The 18911-nt window shown below is 47.2% G+C and overlaps 1 protein-coding gene across 1 annotated transcript in view; it reads right to left on the reverse strand.

The window, feature by feature from the left end:
- Positions 1–4336: 4336 nt before the first annotated feature.
- CSF3R (colony stimulating factor 3 receptor) overlaps positions 4337–18911 on the reverse strand; it is a 29866-nt gene continuing 15291 nt past the window's right edge. Inside the window, exons 11-16 of the mRNA XM_081334813.1 lie at positions 18454–18555; positions 17400–17546; positions 14983–15123; positions 11540–11630; positions 10155–10236; positions 4337–7845 (exon numbers count right to left, since the gene is read on the reverse strand). Of these exons, the coding sequence (XP_081190939.1) occupies positions 7333–7845; positions 10155–10236; positions 11540–11630; positions 14983–15123; positions 17400–17546; positions 18454–18555 (1076 nt within the window). The 3' untranslated portion in view covers positions 4337–7332. The remainder of the gene's footprint in view (positions 7846–10154; positions 10237–11539; positions 11631–14982; positions 15124–17399; positions 17547–18453; positions 18556–18911) is intronic.

Below are 18911 nucleotides of genomic sequence, written 5' to 3' on the forward strand. Positions count from 1 at the left end.
AGGGGGGCTTTTGCCCAGGTTCGCCTGGTGCGCCAGTTGTGGCCCTATTTGGACCGGGACGCCTTACGCACAGTCACTCATGTGCTCGTGACCTCTCGGATAGACTACTGCAACGCTCTCTACATGGGGCTGCCCTTGAATACCACTCGGAGGCTCCAGCTGGTGCAGAATGCGGCCGCGTGAGTTGTGATGGGTGTTTCCCGATACTCCCATGTAACACCTCTGCTCCGCGAGCTGCATTGGCTTCCAGTTGTCTTCCGGGTGAGATTCAAGGTGCTGGTGATGACCTATAAAGCCCTAAATGGCATGGGTCCAGGTTATTTACGGGAGCACCTCTTGCCGGCGTTAACCTCCCATCGTCCTGTGCGCTCCCACAGAGAGGGCCTCCTCAGGGTACCGCCGGTCAAGGAATGTCGACTGGCGGCCCCCAGGGGGAGAGCATTCTCTGTGGGCGCGCCTGCCCTCTGGAACCAGCTTCCAGTTGAGCTCCGGATGGCTCCCGATCTTCGCTCGTTTCGCCGCGACCTGAAGACCTGGCTATTTGAACTTGCCGGCCTGGACTGAGGGATTGGATTTTAGAGTTTAAATTTTAAAAATTTTTAAATTTTAGAATGTATTTATTACTTAGGGCTATTGATTTAATCTTATTTTAATTTTTATACCTTGTGTGTTGTTAGTTTTTTAATTGCCCTGTACACCGCCCCGAGTCCTTCGGGAGAGGGGCGGTATATAAATCTAATAAAATAAATAAATAAATAAATAAATACTCCATTCAGAGGCTGAATGCAGGAGAGTCAAGCGGAATCTGAAATTCCCATGCACCAATACAGAACCAAAACCCCTGGTTCCCCCAAGCGCTCTCTTATAATGATAAGAATAGAATAGAAAAGAATAGAACAGAATTATGGGATAGAATAGAACAGAATATGGAATGGAATGGAATGGAATGGAATGGAATAGAATATAGGATAGAATAGAATAGAATAGAATAGAATAGAATAGAATAGAATAGAATAGAATAGAATAGAATAGAATAGAATAGAATAGAATAGAATAGAATAGAGCTGGAAGGGACCTTGGAGGTCTTCTAGTCCAGCCCCCTGCTCAAGCAGGAGAACCTACACCATCTCGGACAGATGATTGTCTACTCTTTTCTTAAAAATCTCCAGTGATGGAGCACACATGATTTCTGGAGGCAAGCTGTTCCACTGGTTGATTGTCCTCACTGTCAGGAAGTTTCTCCTTAGTTCCAGGTTGCTTCTCTCTTTGATCAGTTTCCAACCATTGTTTCTCGTCCTTCCTTCTGGTGCTTTGGTGAACAACCTGGCCCCCTCTGCCTTGTGGCAGCCCCTCAGATACTGGAACACTGCTATCATGTCTCTCCTATTTCTTCTTTTCTTCAGACTATCCAGACCCAAGTCCTGCAGCCGTTCTTCGTATGTTTTAGTTTCCAGGCCTTGGATCATCTTAATTGCTCTACTCTGAATTTTTTCAAAAGTCTCAACATCTTTTTTGTGATATGATGACCAAAATTGGCTGCAGTATTCCAGGTGTGGTCTCACTAGGGCTTTGTAAAGTGGTACTAATAGTTCACGTGAACTTGATTCTCTGCCTCTGTTTATACAACCCAGGATTACATTAGCTTTTTTGGTTGCTGCTGCACATTGCTGGCTCGTAGTCAAGTGATCGTCCACTAGGACTCCAAGGTCTCTCTCACAGTTGCTGTTTTTAAGCCAGATCTGGCCTAATCTGTATTCATGCCTTTGGTTTTTCCTGCCTAAGTGTAAGACTTTGCTTTTCTCTACATTGAAACTCATTTTGTTGGATAGGGCCCATTGTTCGAGTTTGTCAAGATATTTGGATCCTGAGTTTGTCTTCTGGGGTGTTGGCTACTCCTGACAGCTTGGTGTCATCTGCAAATTTGTTGAGTTCCTTCAGCTAATTCAGGGGTGGCAAACTGCCGGCCTGTGGGCCGGATGCGTCATGGCAAAACCGCGCCCACCCCATTGGCAGCAATGGAAAAAAAGTCACGATACGTTGCGACACGTCATATAACATTGCAAGTTTCACCCCTGATCTAAGTCATTAAGAAGATATTGAAGAGTACTGGCCCTAAGACGGAACCTTGTGGCACCCCACTGCTTACTTCTTGCCATGTGGATGTAGTGCTGTTGAGGACTATTTGTTGAGTACAGTTTGTCAGCCAGCTACAGATCCATCTGGCGGTGATGTTGTCTATTCCACCTTTTTCTCGCTTGAGAATTAGTAGGTTGTCGTCTACTTTGTCAAATGCCTTACTGAAATCTAAGTATACTACGTCCACTGCATTTCACTGGTCTACTAGTTTAGTTACTTTATCGAAAAACGAGATAAGATTGATTTGGCATGATCTGTTTTTAACAAACTCATGATGGCTGCTAGTTATAACTTTGTTTGCTTCTAGTTGTTCGCAGATCTGTTTTTTGATTATCTTTTCTAGGATGTTCCCAGGCATTGATGTTAAACTGATTGGTCTGTAGTTTTCTGGATCTGTTTTCCCCCCTTTCTTGAAGATGGGGACCACACCATCCCTTTTCCAATCCTCTGGTACTTCCCTGGTGCTCCAGGATTTGTGGAAGATGTGGTGCAATGGTTCTGAGATAACATCTGCCAGCTCCTTCAGAACTCTGGGATGTAATCTGTCGGGTCCCGGTGATTTATATAGAAACTTCTTGGATGAGAAGGGAATGTTTTCAAAGGAGAAAGCACCTTTGGGACAACCGTGATCTGAATGATTAAGAATCTCCATTGACATATTATCAGACTCTTCTGGTGTTTTTGTTACTTATGGTTACTACGGCTCATCTTCTGTGTAAAGCTCCTGATTTAAGGCTAGATTTACTACAGCAGTAAGACAGACAGATAAACCAGTTGGGTTTCTATCCTACTTGTTGACTGATCTATCGCTTTGGAGAGGGGAGGCATTGATTGCTAAGGATACTTCAAGGAGCAAAAAGATGATGCTGAACACAGAGTTCACTCCAGCTGACTGAGTTCCTCACTTAAATAAATATTTGAAAGCATTATCAGGACAGTCCTCTCTTTGGGGCTACAGGAATTCGTATCTCAGGGAAGAAATATTCTGCAAGGAAACCAAACACACACAGGATTCTTCTGCAGTGCTTATGATTAAACATTCTTTTCAACTCTAAAAATACAAGTCAACTTATCGTAAAGCAGGTTTTAACGGCAGGGCTGCAGCTCCCTCTAGTGGTGAAACTGGAGGGAGGGGATTAAATGGAGCTCGGATAATAAGGTGCAGATTTAACTGATGACTGCAGACCAAATGGAAAGCATAAAAGTACTTGCACTCCAAATTGCAAAAAGAGTTAGGAAACTAAGAGTTGGCCTGGCTAATATAGTAGTAGGTTTGAAGATACAGTGGCTAAAAATATGGAGGATGAAATAGAAGTATACTGAATTGCAATGGAATTTTTTGCAGGATGAAGCTTGTGTTCTGGGCAGCATACCTAAAAAATATGAACCTCCTTCACACATTTATTGGCAAATTGAGAATGTATTTATTTCTTTATATTTCTTAATCGTTGGGTGCTGGTAAATACTGGTGTGTCCCCTTTAACACACGTGTCAGGTTCCTGACAGTTAAAAAGGGACCAGAAAACAAGCCTTGCCTGTTGCAATCCCTGTCCCTTTCAGGACACCGTAACCCTGACTCCTACTTTGGTCTCGGCCTGCTGAGTCTTCGGACAAGCTTTAAAGACCCGGTTCTGCTCGCCACGTGGGAATGGGAACAGTAGCTAGAATCTGTGGGGCACTTTTAAATCATTGGATTTGTTTTTTCCTTGGTGGTCTTTTTAGGCCAGGGGACCCCACCCCATTTGGGACCGGGCCCTGCAAGTGGCAGGCATGTGTGCTCACGAACGCAGTTCCATTTACACAAGCTGCGGGCCAGTCTTGCACACAGGATGCTCCATTTGTGCAAGCACCTGGCGGTGGACAAATGGGACTTCACGTGTGCATGTGTGTGCCCTCCGCTCATGCCAATAGAGTTGCATGTGTGAGCACACACGCCTGCTGCTTGCGTGGAACCATTTCCTTTCCTCTCTCCCACCCCACTCCCCCCGCCCGCAGGTCCGCAAATTCAGAAAGGTCGGGGAACACTGTTTTAGGCTTTGTATATCGATTGGTTCTTGTGGTTGATATTTTACATGTTTTGTTGCCCAAGGTCACCATGATGATATGAGCAGCCATGCAAATTTATGTAAATCAGCGATATGTTAGCTAATTTCTGGCTACGAGGCGGGAAGAAAATAAGGAGTTTTCCTCAGAGCTCAGATGAGGGCAATACAAGAGCACCTTTAATGTACAGTGTTTTATATACATGATAAATAATAGCAGCAGTTGTGGAAAAAGCGTTTTGAAGGAATGAGGGAGCTCTCCAAATGAGTCTTCTCTTTAGGTTCCCTGGTTTCCTCTTGCAGCCGTTCACCAGCACAAGTCCCGTGTCTTTCACTGAGTCCTCGTTACAAGTCAGTCCAAAGACCATCCTAAGAACAGCCGTAGGTTGACCAGGAAACGGCTGCTTCTTTCTCACCCTCCTTCATGCCCGTGACTTCCTTCTACTCTTCCCTTTATATCCCATACTGAGCTGTGGCTCTTCCTCAGCTGGTGCTTCTCCACAAGCATCTACATCGTTTCAACAGCTGAAAGACTTCTTCTGTGGACAGTTGGCAGTTTAGGAGATGGTCCTGGATGGCAGAAGACCTTCACTGACTCAATCAGTAGCCAAAATGGTGCCAGAGTTCTGAGTAATGGAGACATGGGCCTTCCTGCCCAGGTTGCTGAACTCTGCTCTGTCTTGGGATACCAGATTGGGGAGTTCGGTAAATACTGGAGGTATCAATAGAATTTGTAGCTCAAGGTTGAACTGTGGAGTCCTTGGTACTCTCTGAGCTGCCTTATTTGCCTGCAGACATTTCCCAACTGGGTAGCATCACCAGTGCTCGTGAATGTGTGATTTGCTCCCTGTTGGTATACAGTAGTTTGTACTGCCAGTGTTGATGGTGGTGTAGTTTTTCTCCTGGGTAGTTCCTTGATTAAAGGTAAAGGTTCCCCCGCACATGCGTGCTAGTCGTTTCCGACTCTAGGGGCCGGTGCTCATCTCCGTTTCAAACCCGAAGAGCCAGCGCTTGTCCGAGGACGTCTCCGTGGTCATGTGGCCGGCATGACTAGACGCCAAAGGCGCACGGAACGCTGTTACCTTTCCACCCGAGTGGTCCCTATTTTTCTACTTGCATTTTTACGTGCTTTCGAACTGCTAGGTTGGCAGAAGCTGGGATGAGTAACAGGCACTCACTCTGTTATGCGGCACTCGGGATTTGACCCGCCAAACTGCCGATCTTCTGATCGACAAGCTCAGCATCCTAACCCACTGAGCCACCGTGTCCCGCGTTTTTTTTCGCTTGGTTGTTTGTTTGAGGTTAATACCTACTTATTTGGGTGTTGGCTGTTAGTGAAGATGTGTTCTGTTTTTTTTTGTTTCCTTGTTAGCCTTTTCTATTGGCTGAATAAAATATAAACAGAGAGATAAACAAACCTCACAATCACTAGCACCGAGGAGCTAACTTAGTTGAGTAAGGAAAGATCTGCAGGTAAACAACCAAGGTCAGACAGCACCAAGGATTCCACACATCTTGGAAGTGATAAAAAATTACCCTCCAAGAATTTTAGGGATGGGAGGAGCAGCTGCAGAAGTAAGTATACTTGCAGATGGATCCATTTTGGCAGTTCCTTCCTTGAAAAGGTAAAGGTAAAGGTTCCTCCGCACATGCGTGCTAGTCGTTTCTGACTCTAGGGGCCGGTGCTCATCTCCGTTTCAAAGCCGAAGAGCCAGCGCTTGTCCGAGGACGTCTCCGTGGTCATGTGGCCGGCATGACTAGATGCTAAAGGCGCATGGAACACTGTTACCTTCGCACCGTAGTGGTCCCTATTTTTCTACTTGCATTTTTATGTCCTTTCGAACTGCTAGGTTGGCAGAAGCTGGGACAAGTAACAGGCGCTCACTCTGTTACGCGGCACTCGGGATTCGACCTGCCAAACTGCCGATCCTCTGATCGACAAGCTCAGCGTCCTAACCCACTGAGCCACCGTGTCCCTTGTAGACTCTCCCAATATGGGTTCATGCTACTTTGGTGCAGAAATTGAAGATGCTTTGATTTTTCTTTTTCTTTTAAAGATTCATGCACACATAGTCCATTAAAGCTTGAGGAAGAAATGGAATGATCTGTATGTGCTCAAGGACCAAGTCAAGGCCAGGGTGAGCTTAGCAGGAGTATGAGTGTTCCAGGCACACCTAAGAAATCCTGCAACATGTAAGAGAAAAGTCAAAATTTGGTGGAAAGTGGTGGTTTTGGAATGAACACAGCACCACCTCTGGCAGCTGAGGGATGTTAGTGGTGCAGTCCAGATAATCAGGAAACATGGAGATCCGGCAGACAGCTGTTGTGACCAACAAACTTTGTATATCAGTGTCAAAAGAAGCCGCCGGGAAGGAGGATGTCCATTCTAGAGCCTTGAAACAAGGGCTGTGGCCCCTCTATTCCGATCAGAGCAGAAGTCATGAGAACAGATGATTCTCGGCAGGACTGAACAGGCCTAACAGTGGCAAAAAGATGATGCAAAAGTGGTGGTGGGGGGAAGTTACAGCTATTGGGCTGCATCTACAGCTCTTGCAGCACCATGAGACACACCCTGCAGATGGCGAGGGGTGCAGTGTTTGTATTCTGAAGGTGCAGAAATGTTAAATGTGTTAAGGCACCTAATTTTTACCTAATCTTCGAACTTCCTAGCACCTCCCTCCAAGTAGGCTGCTTCCCATCCCTGGAGATGCCGTCAGGTCATCTCAATGCCGCTGGCAGCTTCTGGAGCAGAAACGGAAGTGAAAATCCAATATACACACCCTCCCCGAGATTGCCTTCTGCTCATCTAAACCATTCTGCTCCAAACTTGGCAACTTTTAAGACTCATGGACTTCAACTTCTTGGCTGGCTGAGGAATTCTGGGAGTTGAAGTCCACGAGTCTTAAAAGTTGCCAAGTTTGGAGACCCCTGATTTAAAGGAAAGCGCGGCTGCTTCTGAGTCTGGAGAATTGTGACTCTGCCCTGGGAACATGGCCTATCTTTCCCACCTTCCTGGCCAGGAGGACATAGTCTATATAAGGACATAGTCTAAAAGAGAAAATAATGGCTGGCCAGATCTCTCAGGGGGGAGAAGGGAGGAGAAAAAAGAGAAGGCCGCTCCCCTTGCAGCCCCCCTGGGACACCAGCCGGGTCCTTACAGCCTTCGGAAGTTGCAGAGGTCTTCATCCCCATCAATTTTCAGGCCCTGAAGCAGTGGGAAATCCAGCAGGGCCCCATCCAAGAAAACCGTCTCCTCTTGGAGGCTGGAGGGTGCCGCTCGCTCGGGCGGGTCACTGTGGAACCACAGGTTCTTGTAGGGCTTTGGGCTGGGGGTCAGGCTGCGGAGCAGAGGCTGCCTGGAGCTGGAGCGGATGTAGATGGTGGGCGAGGCTTCTTGCTGGCTGTGATAGCTGCCCCCCAGGACCTTGGCATACTGAACAGGCTCTGGGTTATTCTTGTAGGAGGTTGGCCTTGAGCCCCCGGTGGGCGCAGCTCCCTTGGCTTTGCGGGCACCAGAGTCGGAGAGGGCTGCCGGGCTGTCCTCCGTGGCCGGGCCGGGCTCGCTCTTCCCACAGGAGAGGCACTTCTTCTCATCGGCTTCAATCACGAGGATGGCAGACACGATGACGGGGCTGAGCTTGCACGGCTTGGGGGCCTGCAGGGTCTCCTGTGGCAAAAAGGCAGGAGGAGAAGGGAGAGTTAAGGACGGCCAGGTGGCCCCTAAGGGAAGCTACTTCTGGTTGAGTGCAAATGGGGTGGGGGGTGGTCCCGTCCTTAGACAGGTTCTGCTGGGGGTGATCATTTCTAGCGTCTTCATTTAGAGGTAGACTATCATGGGGCAGGGAGGCTTTACAGGCAGTCCTTGCCTACTTACTGACTGCCTTATTTAGTGACTGACTGAAGTTACAACAGTGGGGAAAAATAGTTCCGTGACCTGCCCTCGTACTCACCTGATGGCCATTTGGCTGCTTCACAACTAGGTCGCCAGAAGCAAAGTTAACAGAGAATGGAGAAATAAAAGCCAGTTTGATCTAGTGATGAACGTAGCAGGCGAGAAAGAGGGAGACGGGGAGTTCTGGTCCCGCCTTAGCCATGAATGCCGGCTGGGTGACTTTGGGCCAGTCCCTCCCTCTCAGCCCAACCCACCTCACAAGGTTGCTGTGATGGGGGAAATCTGAGGAGGAAGGAGTCTCAGGTGTGCTCCTCACCTGGAATTATTTGTAAAAATAATGAAGGTGGGACACAAACAAGCAAATACATAAAATGTCATGGCCCCCTCAGAGGCCGGTTCAGAGGAGGAAGGGTTGGAGCTGGGAGCGCCCGATGGGGAAGGCAAGCCAGGCTGTCTCAGTGCTCGACCGGACGGAGAGCTGCCTGCCTGCCTGCCTTCTCTGTGGGAGCGCCAGCCCTGTGGAACCAACTCCCCCTTGAGCTCCGGATGGCCCCGGATCTCCGGTCCTTTCGCCGCGACCTCAAAACTTTCCTTTTTCATCAGGCTGACCTGGATTGATGACGGGTTTTTTAAAATGTTTTAATTTTTAAATTGTTTAATTAATTTATTTTGGGGCTGTTTATTTAATCTCTTTTAACTTTTGTATTGTTGTTTTTATTGTTGTTAGCCGCCCTGAGTCCTTCGGGAGATAGGGCGGCATATAAGTCCTAAAAATAAATAAATAAATAAATAAATCGACACGGGAGGATTGCTGCGGCAGTGGTGCCAAGGAACAGCTGCCTCCCCCACTGATCCAAGGGCAAGGAGAGCGGAGCAGAGGCAAGCCCAGAGAAGAGCTGCAAGGCTACTCTGGAGGAGGTCGCCCCACCCTTCCTCCTCCTGGAGTGGAGTAACTTCCAAGGAGAAGGCAGGAGAGCTAGTCTTTGCCAGGAACAGCTGTTTGCTTTGGCTTACCCTGCCCCGGCTTCGACGTGGGCCTGTTGCTGTTTGCCTTAGCTCGCTTGGAAGATGGCTCTTCAGCCTCGCCCTCCTCCTGTGGCTCCGTTTGGCCTTTGCTTCCTTGGGGCCTGGGAACTGCTGCTTCTCTGGGACCTGCTTCTTGCCCTGAGGACCGCCCAGCTCTTGTGCCTGGACCTGCCTGGAGGATGGGACTTGGGACCCTGGACCTTGCCCTGTGAGCGGGCTCCTACTCTGGGGGCTTTTTTGCTACTACAGGGGGACTGAGGGTGGCTGCCTTCAAGGTAGCGTGTGGGTGGAGGGCCACTGGCTGGAACACTGTTTAAGAGAAATAAAGAACTCTTTAGAGGCCTGCCTTGCCTTGGCCACTTGGGTCATAACATAAAACCATAAGTTGTGGTCATGTAATGTTTCACTTAGCGACCAAACAGGAAATCAGGTCATAGGTCTGTCATGGTCACATGATTTTCCACTTAGCAACCTCAGGATTGGTCCCAGTTGTGGCCACTACCTTGCACTCTGGCTGCCAGCAAGCAGTCTTCAAGAAATGGGGTTCCCTGGAATGGCTCTGGGGAGACCCCAGTTCTTGCTGAAGCTGAGACTCAGTTGCACTGCATCATGTGGTCATGGTAAGAGTAAAAGGAAAGGACTCCACTTAACCTCCCGAGAAAAGGTTGGAGAGAAATGCGTAAATAAATGGAAATAAAGCTCCCTTAGCCTACGCAAGCTCTGCTTTGCAACTGGTCTGGGCTGTATCTGGATACCCTTATTATCTCTGTATGCAAAGCTCATTAGCACTGAATGATAATCAATGCATTTTGGCCCAGTATTTTGTATGAATGCAGCTCAGGTAATTAGTTTGTGGCTCAATGTGTTGTATGAACCGAGGAAAGGGGGTTAATTGAGCTGTCGATCAGGACACGCATATTTTGCAAATCCAGCAAATGAAGATGGGCAGCGTCGCTCCTGCAGTGGTGCTGACACATCTGGTTGGGTGGAAGGTTCATAAAGCAGCAGCTGGAGGGGAAGGAAGAGCAGCTGCCTGTCTCTCTGGCTTCCAGGCTTACCTCCTGCAGGACGGCGGGGGCCCATTTGCCCAGGCTGCTGTTGGCCGGGTCAGGGACGCTGGGCCAGAACTGCATCTTCATCCTGGGGGCGAGTTGGGGGGCGCAGAGGGAGGGAGGGAGGGAGGGAGGGAGAAGCACCTGGTTAGTCTCGAGCTCTGATGGCCTGAGAGGAGTCAAGCTCTACACCTGGATATTGGCCATTCCCTGTTCTGCTCCTGTCTAATATGCGAATCAACACAACCTCTCAACACAACACATCAGCACTGGGTATCTGGAACATGGGTCGGGGAATTTTCTTTCAGGACAAGCAGCTACTTAGGAGGGAAATTCTGTTACACATATATACAAACTCACACAAGTTTGTGATCTTGCCTTCACACAATCTACAACACACACACTCTATCTGTATCTCTATATCATCATCTATATGAGGTGTGGGGAACTCTGGCCCTTTTGTGACTTGTGCAACTCCCAGAATTGCAAGTATTCTATATACTTCTGGAAGTCCACAAGTCATAAAAGGGCCACGGTTCCCCACCTCTGATCTATAGCATCATCTATATATCATCATTTATCTCTCTCTCCCACAGTCGGATCCCTCAGCCCAGCCCCCACGGCTTTTGTTGTGGGGAAAATAGGAGGAGGGAGGGGTATTTGGTGTGTTTGCTGTCTTGAGTTACACATAAAGTCATAAAAGTGGGATCTGTGTGTCTATGTGACCGAGTGAGTCTGGGGTCTTTACACATTCTGGGTCCTTCATACGACCTGCGATTTGGTAAGTATTCTTTTGTTTCCCACTGGCATTTTTTTAAAATTTTATTTAGCTTTCAGATAAGTAAATTCTTGAAAAGTGGCAGAGTGCTCCCCACAAATCGTGGCACCAGTTCCCCCTCTTTATTGGAGTCTCTCCTAAACTCCTCCTGGCCTTCTTTCATGACTGGATGTCAAAAGGAGGAGATCTCAGTTTGAAGGAAACGACATCAAGCCCCCCTGCCTTCTCCCATGCTGTTAGCCTTTCCTTCCTGGACTTGGCTAACCCCCCAAGCGTACCCCATAAAACGGGGAAAGGTTCCGGCCTGGGTTGACCAAAACCCCTAGAGAGGATGTGGGAGTGAAGTTCCGGCATGCCATCTCACTCTCCGTGAAAGAAGGACCGGCCCCGTCCTCTCTCCTGCCACCTGCCACCTTCGCATCCAAAGGTGTGCAAAGGTCTTATGCAGGTATGGTCTTTGCCCTCCCTCCTCCTCCGCTGCCCTAGGACTTTTCTCCTGCTTCGCCTCTGTCTCTGGCTAAGCCTCTCTGCTGTCCCCTGCCCTTGCCGGTGGGAGTCCAAACTCGGGTGCCAAAGCAACGCTCTGCAGCTTCTGACTTGCTCCTCCACGTACCTTTTCCTCTTCTGAAAGCAGATGACCATGCCAATTATCATGGCCAAGAGCAGCCCAATGAGTAAGTACACAATGGTGATGTCCAGGTATTCTGGAAGAGAGAGCAAGGGGTTGGATATGGGTGGATTAGTGGCCACATGGAACTAAAGTGGAACACTGTTGTGGGCCCTGTTCAGAGAGTGTGTGCCCAGGGCCAATTGGCTGCATTGTCGTGTCATCTGCTCTTTGGCCAAAGTAAAAATGAACTAATATGTCAGAATCCATTTATATCCCATTCATAATTCTCTATATGCATGTTATAAAATCTTATGCCTCTCCCTGGATTCTGCCATTTTTCCAAGGAGGAGAAGAGAAGATGTTAATAGGTGCAAGGATTGTTTATTCAGCCTGCCGGGAGGCTGTCTTCAAAGACCAGGGGAAGAACCTTTGAACTGAGAACAACAAAGGAAGGGGGGGGGGAGAGATCTGGTTTGTATCTCCGATTAGAATCCCTCTTTCCCATGGAAGGGTTTGACACCTGAATTTTCATTGATCTGGGACTGACCAGATGGTTTGAGGGGAGGGGTTTGACTTGGTGGACTCTTTAAAAGTACCAAACTGTAACACAGTTTCAGATCCTGTCTAGTATTCCTATGACCAATCATGTTTTAGTAAAAGCTCCTTTTGGACAATTCCTGGTTCAAGAGCTCTTTCTTTCCTAAGATGTGGATTGGGGTGGGTCCTGACATAGTACATCATCAACTGATAATTTGTAGGTGTAAAAAATGCATGTGGAGCTAATTCATGCAGGCAGAATTGTTCCTAAAAGGAAGAAGGAGGTTGTGCAATTTGGCCTTTACAGGTAGTCCTTGACTCATGACCACAATTGAGCCCAGTATTTATGTTGCTACGTGAAACAGTTCTTAAGTGAGTTTCGCTCCATTTTACAACCTTCTTTGCCACAGTTGGTGAGTGTTTAGTGAATCATTGTTAAGTTAGTAACCTGGTTGTTAACTGAATCTGGCTTCCCCCATTGACTTGGCTTGTCAGAAGGTCGCAAAAGGAGATCACGTGGCCCCGGGACCCTCAACCATCATAAATATCAGCCAGTTGCCAGTTGTCTCGATTTTGATCACATAAGTGTGAGGAGACTGCTACAGTCATGAAAAATGGTCATAAGTCATTTTTAGTGCCGTTGTAACTTTGAACAGTTACTAAACGAATTGTAAGTCAAGGACTACTTGTACTTACACAGATGGGCTTAGAACAACTGATGGATGTAAGTAGGAAGGCCCAAAGGAACTGGCCCCAACTAACCCTTCCTTTGAGGCCGAGAGTTCTCAGAGAACAGCTAGGAAAAAATTCCGTAACCCTTCAAGGATGCTGTATCTTTGAGATGGCCAGGGGGAAAAATTAATCTTGTTTGCCTTTCCTAAGGCCTTTGCTTGTTTCTTTCACAGTAAGAACAGCAATATAAAAGTACTCTTCAAGACAAAAGGATGAGTAGATTCAGTCTTGTGAATTTCTGATGCCTCCCAAAATTTCTCAAAAGCAAGGATCTCCAAACTTGGCCACTTGGAGACGTAGGGACTTCAATTCGCCAGCCAGCCAGTCTGAAAGTGGCCACATTTGGAGACTCCTTGCTGAAAAGCACCAGGAGAACGGGGGAATCAGGCTGCGTTTGACACCGTGGTCATGTGAGCCTGGCACACGTGCCAGGGAGGAAGCAGGGGCATTATTAAGAGGCACTGAATCAGAACAGTGAGCCATCTTTAGCCAACCATTTTGTATATCAGTTTTTCTTAAATGTTTTTCTCTCAGGACCCCTTCTCGCTTTTAAAAATTATGAGGGATCCCAGAAGGATCTTTTGTCTGTACCAGTTATATTTATCAATATTTACTGTATTAAAAATTAAAATTGTGCATTTGTAGAATATTTAGCTAGTGAATAAAATACAAATAACAATGTTAAACCCCTTAGATATTAATACAAATGTTTTTTCATTAAAAAGTCCTATTTTTTTTAACAAATAAAAAAATAACGTGACACTGTTTTTAGTTTCTGCAAGTAACCGAGGGCTGTAAAGCACTGTGAAGCAGTATATAAGTCTGAGTGCTATTGCTATTGCTATCTTCAATATCTGGCAAATAAATTTGATTTTTGCGGACCTGTGAGGTGGTGTGGAAAAAAAAAGAAACTTTGATTTTGGGTTTTACTGACTAGATAGGTTGACATAGAAATGGCTAGTATATATTATGACCTGTAAGTAAAAAGTTGAGGTGTATGTTATTACCTGATTCTATTGTCCCAAAAAGAGTTGGAGGTCAATGCTTTTCTTTTTTCCCCTCCCTCTTTCCCCTTTTACCTTACACTTTCCCCCTTTTCCTCCCCCCTTTTCCCATTATTTTCATTTTTCTTTGTCTATCTGTATTTTATATTTTGATAAATTAATAGAAATATATACAAAGAAACACTGCTGTAGAGAGCAAAAGGAATGGCTGTGAAGGACAAGAGGCAGAACTGCTACCAGTCAGATAATGGGGGCTGAGCCAGGGCCAAAAAAAAAGCAATGAGAAAATGTCTCGGGAAGGAAAACACTCAGACCTGCAGGATTCTGTTCCCAGAGCTGTTACAGTAAAAGTAATACCTACCTAAGTGGCACTGATTCCTTAGACTCTAGTCTACCTTGCAGGGCTGACGTACAGGTAGTCCTTGAGTTAAAACCATTTGTCCAGCACTGCAGCACTCCCTGGACATGTGAACAAAATTTGGGTGCTTGGCAGCCTGCCCACATTTATGACTGCAGGGGCCTTGCCACTGCCCCCTGTCTCCCCCCCCCCCGCCCCATGGCACTTGGCAGCGTCAGGCTGGGGTTGAAGCAGGGCCTTCAGCAATCCCAGCCAGATTCTCCAAGCTTTGCTCAGTTTGGAGAATGAGGCGTCCGAAGCGCCGTGAGAATGCTGGAGGTGGCGGCAAATGGCCAAGACTGCGGAAGGCCCCGGGCCTCTACTTCAGGCCCACCCCCGGCGCTGCCACCGCCGAGTGCTGTACTGCGGGGTCAGGCTGGGGTGGCTGAGGCTTTGCACCTCACTCGGTACCCCCAACTCATATGCGCCTTGTGCTGGACCCCCCCAGAGCATCTCCCACACCTCCTGAGATAACTCCACACTCCTTATCTGGCACTCTGCAAATCCACCTGCAAGATTGTTTAACAGCCACAACCAGGAGTGCCTGGGATAGCAGTCTTTGAGAAAAATGGTCATGTAACAATTGCTTTGCTCAACGACCAAGATACGGTCCCATCTGTAGTTGTAAGTCAAGGACTACTTGCATCCTTTACACCTCTAGAAAAATCCTGCACTCTCAAAATAGCTTATTGACTTACAAGCCTAATAGTTTTTGCTTTCCATTTCCATGGCCCCAGTTAACTTTCCCAACCCCCGACTGCCAGGATTGCCCTTACCCATGTCCTTGGTGGTGATCACAAGACTGGTCCCGTTGGTGCTCCCAACCATTGTAGAGGCCATGAGATGGAGGCTGTACATCCTTGAAGGCCGAAGACCTGAGATGGTGAGGGTGTCTACAGAAGTGTTCACAACGATACCTGGAGAAAAAGTGGGCAACGCTTTGCTATCGTTTCAGACTGGAAAGGTCCAGAAGCCAGAAGGAGGGGGGTAGAACAATAATGACGGGAGGCATTGTTCTATTCTTTAGACTCCTCCTAAAGGTTTTTCTCTCTCTGCTTGGGGTGATTAGGTGTGGTATGAACTTTGGGCAGCAAAGTCTTGGCAAGGTTAGAGAAACCTGTTAAAATCAACTCCTATCATCTTTGTCCATTGTCAATGCCACACTGGTGAGTATATTCTAACACATCTAGAAGACACTATTCATTCTCTTCCAATATTAATATCCCAAGCAGCAAAAATATTGAGAAGCGCTTGGTTATCTATTTATTTAATTTATATAGTGTCCATCTCACTATCCAGAGATATTCAGTACAGGTTTTTACTGTCAAATCTATTATTATCAAAAGGAGTGCACCTTGTCTCTTTCTCGCCCTGTGCTCCAGGCATGCCAAATGCCCAGGACAAGGGCAGGGTGGGATGTCTGGTATGGTCCCTTGGGACCCCTGGCTCCTCTGCTTTCCCAGTGCCCCTGCCTGCAAATCATGTCTAACCCATTTCCTGCTCATTCGATTTTTATTTTGGACTAAGTTGCTTCCATCTGTTTCCCCCCCCTCTAGGCTCAGATTTTGAAAAGAAAGATCCAATTTCTTTCTCCAGGCGTGTCCGACTCTAGCGGCCGTTACTCATGTCTGTTTCTTAGCCCAGCAGCCAGCATTTTCTGAAGAGCCTTTCCACGGTCATCTGTCCAGCATGGCTATGCTGTACATCGAAGGCAGCCAGAACGCTCTCAGCTTCCCACTAAAGTGGTAGCTATTTATTTACTCGCATTTGCGTGCTTTCAAGACGCGAGGTTGGCAGGAGCTGGGGCAAAGAGCGGGAGCTCACCCCATCACACGGCACTCGGGTTTCAAACTCGGGCTGTCAGCTTTCCAGCATCTTAACCGCTGAGCCTTTGCACTCCCTAAGTTCACTTTTGGAAAAAGAAAAATCCAATTTTCCCCCCTGCTCTTTAAAAGAGGGAGACAGATATATTGCTATCCAGTACAGAATGTTGATATGTTGCAAGCAATATATTTAGGAAGCAAGTTATGCAGAGGGAAATCTTTTGCAACTTCCTCCTTAAATTGATCAATGCCAGAGGATGTGTAAATTGGTTTAAACCGACTTGGACGGTCTGATTGCATGAAGGAAGTTCATCCCCGAAACACTGAGGATTGTCTACTTATTCGTTTGGAGCATATTCTTTGGGTGAATAAATGCCATCTTGACTTGTGCCGAGAATTTCTAAACCATCGACCTTCTCCCCTTTTCCTCTATGCTGCTTGTTATTTGTTTTGAAGACAAGTGTGTGGTTTGCAGATTATTGCACAATTCACACAGCCTTAGTTGTCTTGGTGTCAGAGGCTTGGATATAATTTTCTAATGCAGTGGAGAGAGGGCAGGATGGATTCTGAGTTTATTTCTAAAGAGATATAAACATATAGAAACAAGAAGCAACACTGGACGCCCTCTCAATAAGAGGGAAAGATAGTGTCAAGTCCACCGTTTGGATGTGCCGAGGAGGAGGGGGATGGCGTGCTTGGGCTTTTTTGTTTCTGCTTTTTGCTTGGGAATTAGGGAGGGCTACTCTCTCCAGAGATGGGACGGATTCCTTCCCAGCAAGGTTTTTGCCAGGCTCCAAGGCCGTCGTGCTCGGAGGGTGAACTGTTATCTGCCTAGCACCTCAGCGTTCTCAAAACATCTTCTCAGCATCACATTGGTTGCCAGTGGACTGGTCAAGGGGGATGGGATTGGGAAATGGAAAGAATTCCTTTGTTCCTCAGATTCTGCCTGACTTTACTGAAACCACTTTCTCTCAGTAAAAGGTCTTGTGATTCAACTCAATGGAGTCAAGAGTCTTACTTTCCTGAGGGGGCCGACTGGGGCAGGTCTGACATTAGGTGGAATCTGAAGGTAGACTGATCCATCCCTTTTCCTCTAGGACAGGGGTCTCTAAACTCAACAACTTTAAGACTTATGGACTCCATGCTAGCTGGGGAATTCTGGGAGTGAAAGTGCACAAGTCTTAAAGTTGCCAATGTTGGAAACCCCTGCTCTAGGCACATCAGAAAAAAGGGGCCAGAACAGCCCTAGAGGCAGTGGCTGCTCTCTTCTTAGCTGAAATCCATTTGCAGCCAATAATGGAGGCAGAGGGGTTCCCTGCTTTGGGGGAGAAGTCATTCCCCCCATAGCTGCAGGGAGGGGCCAAACGTACTTCTAGCTTCTTCATTGGGATCGATCCAGAAGAGAGTATAGCCGGTGATGAAGCCGTTCTGGTCTTCAACAGGGAGGGGACTCCACCAAACCTCAGCTGTGGACACCCCAATGTTTAGGGGATAAACGTTCGGGCTGCTGGCTGGAGCTGTGGAGACAGGAAGGAATCAGAGTATGATCAACCGCAGGTCAAAGTGAAGGGTATGCTGAGCTTGGGTAAAGAGAAGAGACTAGGCTTCGGTTTGCCATGAGCAGTCTCTGGAAGCAGACTAAGAGAATAGCAGAGTTGGAAGGGACCTCGGGAGGTCATCTAGCCTAACCCGCTGTTCAAGCAGGAGACTCTATACCATTTCAGACAAAAGGTTGTCCAATCTCTTCTTGAGAACCTCCAGTGATGGAGCGCCCACGATTTCTGGAGGCAATTGTTCTGACCATCAGGGAGTTTCTCCTTAGTTCCAGGTTGCTTCCCTCCTTGATTAGTCTCCATCTGTTGCTTCTTGTCCTGCCTTCAGGCGCTTTGGAGAAGAGGTTGACTCCCTCTCCTTTGTGGCAGCCCCTCAGATATTAAAACACTGCTGTCGTGTCCTCCCAGTCCTTCTTTTCACTAGACTAAAGATACCCAGTTCCTGTAATGGTTCTTCCTATGCTTTAAACCTCCAGGCCCTTTGTCATCTTTGTTGCTTTTGAAGTGCTTCTGGTCACCCCTCAAAAAGTTTAAAACTGGATGAGCAAAAGATCTTCCTGATTCTACTGACTACTTACTAATAGTTACTCATCATGCCAGCCTCTGACAACAGCGTTCAGAAGGGGAAGATGGAATGCTTGCATTATTATAATTTTGGAATTTAAGTTGATTATCAGGCTCAATCTGCACTACTGTTTTTCTTTTACAACCCATTCCTGGAACAACAATACCTCCAGAGATGATTAGAAATTACACAGCTTCCCCTCCCCCTCCCCTAATGTAAAATCCCAACCAAGGGAACTTTTGATTGCTTTGGATGGAGGCTGAGCTCAACCAGCCCCCCTCCCCCCCACCTGTGTGGAAGACACACCTTTCTGCCTTGTGTAAGCTTCTATTGATTGGGGCATCCCAACTCTGTCTCTGTAGAGGGGGTAGACGGAGATGTTGTAGCGCTGGAAAGGTTCGATATTTTCTGAAACAGAGAAGGGGCAGGTGTTAGTAAGGACTGAAGGGCGGGGGTCAGGTGGGGTACATTCCCACTGCCTCTTAAGCTGCTTCCTCTACTCTTGATTGTGCCCTTTCAAAATGTTGCACCTCTAAACTTGCAATTATTCTTGTGAAAAAATGTTGCTTTTGCATGCCCCTTTAGGAGATGGATGTTGCAGTTGCTTTCTTTTCCCAAAATAGTGTGTTCCCCTTAAAAGAGCAGTGATGAAGTTACTTGGTCGGGTAATGGAACATCTGCAAGCAAACAAGCAAGCTCAGAGAGCACCAAGGACTGTGCAAAATAATAATAATAATAATAGTAATAATTGTGTTGATATTTAT

The sequence above is a fragment of the Vipera berus genome (assembly GCF_964194415.1).
Source record: "Vipera berus genome assembly, chromosome: 9".
Taxonomy (NCBI): Eukaryota; Metazoa; Chordata; class Lepidosauria; order Squamata; family Viperidae; genus Vipera; species Vipera berus.